A 3,669-nucleotide genomic window follows, 5' to 3' on the forward strand; every position below is an offset into this window, starting at 1 on the left:
TCGTGTTTTCCTCTCTCTGGACCATCCCACTCCACTCCCAGCCACACACCTGCAGGAACAGAAGACAGACGGACATCAGACCAAACCTCATACACTATACTGCCAAAAGTATTGGCACCCCCTTCTAATGAACAGGTTTGACTGCTTTAGAAATTTCCATGAGTACAAATCTTAATGTTGGAGCATATAATGATATTCTAGGGAATTGTGTGCTTCTAATTTTATAGCAACAGTTCGGACAGGACTCTTTTCTATTCTAACAATGCCTCTGTGTGTAAGGCAAGGTTCAAAAAGACATGATTGATTGAGTCAGTGTGGAAGAGCTTGACTGGTCTGGTGTGACTTTAAATGCGGACCTTAAGCCAAAAACTCATCAGCAAACACCAGTGACTTGTACATACACTATATGGACAAAAGTATTGGGACCCCCTTCTTTAGAACAGAAAAAGTCACCTGTGGCAACAAAGATGGAAACATAATTCATGCATTTAAAAAATGTATTTCCATCTCTGTTGCAACAGGTTTGGAAGTGTCTAAAATGACTGCAGACATATGTACACGTCACTGGTGTTTGCTGATGAGTTTTTGGCTCAAGGTTTCTGCAGACCAGTCAAGCTCTTCCACACTGACTCAATCATTTTTTTTCTTTTTGAACCTTGCCTTATACACAGAGGCACTGTTAGAATAGAAAAGAGTCCTGTCCGAACTGTTGCTATAAAATTAGAAGCACACAATTCCCTAGAATATCATTACATGCTCCAGCAGTCAAACCTGTTCATTAGAAGGGGGTGCCAATACTTTTGAAAATATAGTGTATAAAGCAATAATAGCTATAAATATATCTATTTGTATATATATATCTTTATAGCTATAAAGCTGTAATAGTTCAGGCTGGACTATTGCAATGCTCTCTTGGCAGGTCTTCCAGACTGTTCTATCAAACCTCTACAATTAATCCAAAATGCCGCTGCAAGATTAATCTTTAATGAACCGAAAAGAACACACATCACACCTCTGTTCATCAGTTTGCACTGGCTACCAGTAGCTGCTCGCATTAAATTCAAGGCATTAATGTTTGCCTACAAAACCACCACTGGCTCTGCACCCATTTACCTAAATTCATTACTTCAGAGTTATGTGCCTCTAGAAGCTTGCGTTCTGCAAGAGAACGGCGTATTATTCAGCAGTCCTTAGCCATCTTCAAGAAACGACTAAAAACACATCTGTTTACACTTTATTTGACCCTCTAACTCTTAACACTTTCTATTCTATTTTAATTCTACTTTATCTATATTTATCTTCTTTTTTTATTTAAAAAACAACAACAACAACAACAAAAAAGAAACAAACACTAGCTTTCTATTTTTTCTACGTGTACAGCGTTAGGCTAACCGAGACTTGTCATTTGCACTTATACATTGTTGCTCTTTTGTTAGTTTTGACTGCTTCTATTGTCCTCATTTGTAAGTCGCTTTGGATAAAATACGAAATAAATAAAGCTGAATGAACAGAGACGGACCTGCGGTGGGAAGAACCGGACCCAGGTAACGAACCGTTCCTCTCTCTCCATCACAGCTCAGCCGTCTGCCCACGGCACCCTCCGACGCCTCCTGAGCCTTCATCAGACGACGATGATGATGATCTGTATCAATCTCTGAGAAAACCAGAGAAATCAGATCTAATCAGGATCATGAAACCAAATGCAACATATATTACTAAACTAACAGACCTTGAAAAGTATTAAAACATCATAAAACGATTAAATCGTAATGAAATGTGAGCCTGCAGCACAAAAGCAGTGTTGAGTCGCTGGGGGATATTTGTAGCAATAGCCAACAATACATTGTATGGGTCACAATTATACATTTCTCTTTTATGCTAAAAATCATTAGGATATTAAGTAAAGATCATGTTCCATGAAGATATTTAGTAAATGTCCTACCGTAAATATATCAAAACTTAATGTGTGATTAGTAATATGCATTGCTAAGAACTTCATTTGAACAACTTTAAAGATGATTTTCTCAATATTTAGATTTTTTTGCACCGTCAGATTCCAGATTTTCAAATAGTTGTATCTCAGCTAAATATTGTCCTATCCTAACAAACCATACATCAATGGAAAGCTTATTTATTCAGCTTTCAGATGATGTATACATCTCAATATCAAAAAATTACCCTTATGACTGCTTTTGTGCTCCAGGGTCACAGATATTAAATTAAAGCATATAAAAAATTAAATCTAAAAATTAAAACTAATTAAATATGCATATATATGCGAGCGACGTAACGTTATGCGACGACAGATTCGTGTTTCTATATATTAAATCATCATTATAACACATTCTCTATAAACACAGACAAGAAGAATAATGCATTACAAACTTAACAGAATGTTCCTGCATCATGCGTACCAGCAACAGGAAGTGACGTCACGCGGTCCCGCGGCTAACCGCGCCGATGAGAAACAAACCGCGGTGATTGGCAATTACGCGCGCTTTATTCAAACGGGCGATAAAACAATCCATAAATGCTACTGTTCTATTTAAACCCGTGTTTCTGATATGTTTATCGAGGCGAGTCTTTCGAATGCGAACGCTTCCGCGTCAGGAACCTATGATCAGTGTGTGAGATTTCCAGGGGGGCGGATAAACTCTGCGCACACGCGTGGGAGCGAAGTAAACGTGTCTGCGTGCGAAACTTCAACGTTTAGCGCGTTAAAGTTTCCTGAAATATCTGACAGATCTTTAGGATTTTACACAGACATGCGAGTGACATCATGAAGAAGAAGCAGTCTGTAAAGAGGTTTGTTTTTATCAATAATAGTCGAGATCATAAAAGAATGCACATGCTTTGGCAAATAACTGTATACACACACACCCATAGGGTTTAAATTGGGCCGGAGCCCAAAACGCAAGTATTATTCAGATTTTATTACATTTAGAGTAAGTGGAGAATAGTGGATATAGCTACTGTATATAATGCAGCCTCAGCATCCTGAGGTAAAAATTCAAAATGGAAAGTTTTTATATTTAAAATACAGTTAGTTAGGCAACATCACACGACGTTTTCACCATTACGACTGTTTAATAGTTCTGTAAACAGTTAAATAAGCAAGTACAGTAATATCAGGTCACTTACATTTTAGGCGGAACCACAGAAACCAGACGATTCATTGCTGAATGATTCCGTGTTTGAACGAATCGGTTGAGTGAGTCAAAGTTCCATTCGCCCACGCATTAACATCTGATGAATCAGCCGTTTGAACGAATCGTTTGAATGAACGACTCAATGACTCGCTCATTAAACGCTCACTACTGGCGTTTTAATTTCGTTGAAGAGTATCATTTCTTGTTTGTATATTCAAAAATATTTAAAAGAATCCCATAATATTATTTAACGCAGTTGTATTTTTCAGTGTAAATGATTTAGTTTGATGATGTGTAGATAATCACATTATTATAATTGAATTTATAGATCGAATGTAAGATTTTGAAATGAAAGTATTAATGAGATTAGTGGGAAAATGCCCTCTATAAAGGTAAAAAAAATGCCCATGGATAAAATGAGACTATTGCTTCAGAATAAATCATATTTACAAACACACTCTCACACACACACACTCCCTCTCTCTCTCTCACACACAGACACACACACACACACTCTCTC

At 37.3% G+C, this 3,669-nt stretch overlaps 2 protein-coding genes across 3 annotated transcripts in view; one reads left to right on the forward strand and one right to left on the reverse strand.

Moving 5' to 3' along the window:
• The window catches only part of tbce (tubulin folding cofactor E), a 10,930-nt gene extending 7,676 nt beyond the window's left edge, over nucleotides 1-3,254 (reverse strand). The window contains exons 1-2 of the mRNA XM_016249906.1: nucleotides 3,142-3,254; nucleotides 1,520-1,654 (exon numbers count right to left, since the gene is read on the reverse strand). Of these exons, the coding sequence (XP_016105392.1) occupies nucleotides 1,520-1,622 (103 nt within the window). The 5' untranslated portion in view covers nucleotides 1,623-1,654; nucleotides 3,142-3,254. The remainder of the gene's footprint in view (nucleotides 1-1,519; nucleotides 1,655-3,141) is intronic.
• The window catches only part of rbm34 (RNA binding motif protein 34), a 9,406-nt gene continuing 8,294 nt past the window's right edge, over nucleotides 2,558-3,669 (forward strand). The window contains exon 1 of one of the 2 annotated variants that reach the window (XM_016249895.1): nucleotides 2,558-2,805. In XM_016249895.1, coding sequence (XP_016105381.1) covers nucleotides 2,780-2,805 — 26 coding nt within the window. In that variant the 5' untranslated portion in view covers nucleotides 2,558-2,779. The remainder of the gene's footprint in view (nucleotides 2,806-3,669) is intronic. The other variant, XM_016249894.1, reaches the window with a different exon arrangement.

Source organism: Sinocyclocheilus grahami, unplaced genomic scaffold (assembly GCF_001515645.1).
Source record: "Sinocyclocheilus grahami isolate Dianchi unplaced genomic scaffold, SAMN03320097.WGS_v1.1 scaffold959.1, whole genome shotgun sequence".
In the NCBI taxonomy this organism is placed as follows: Eukaryota; Metazoa; Chordata; class Actinopteri; order Cypriniformes; family Cyprinidae; genus Sinocyclocheilus; species Sinocyclocheilus grahami.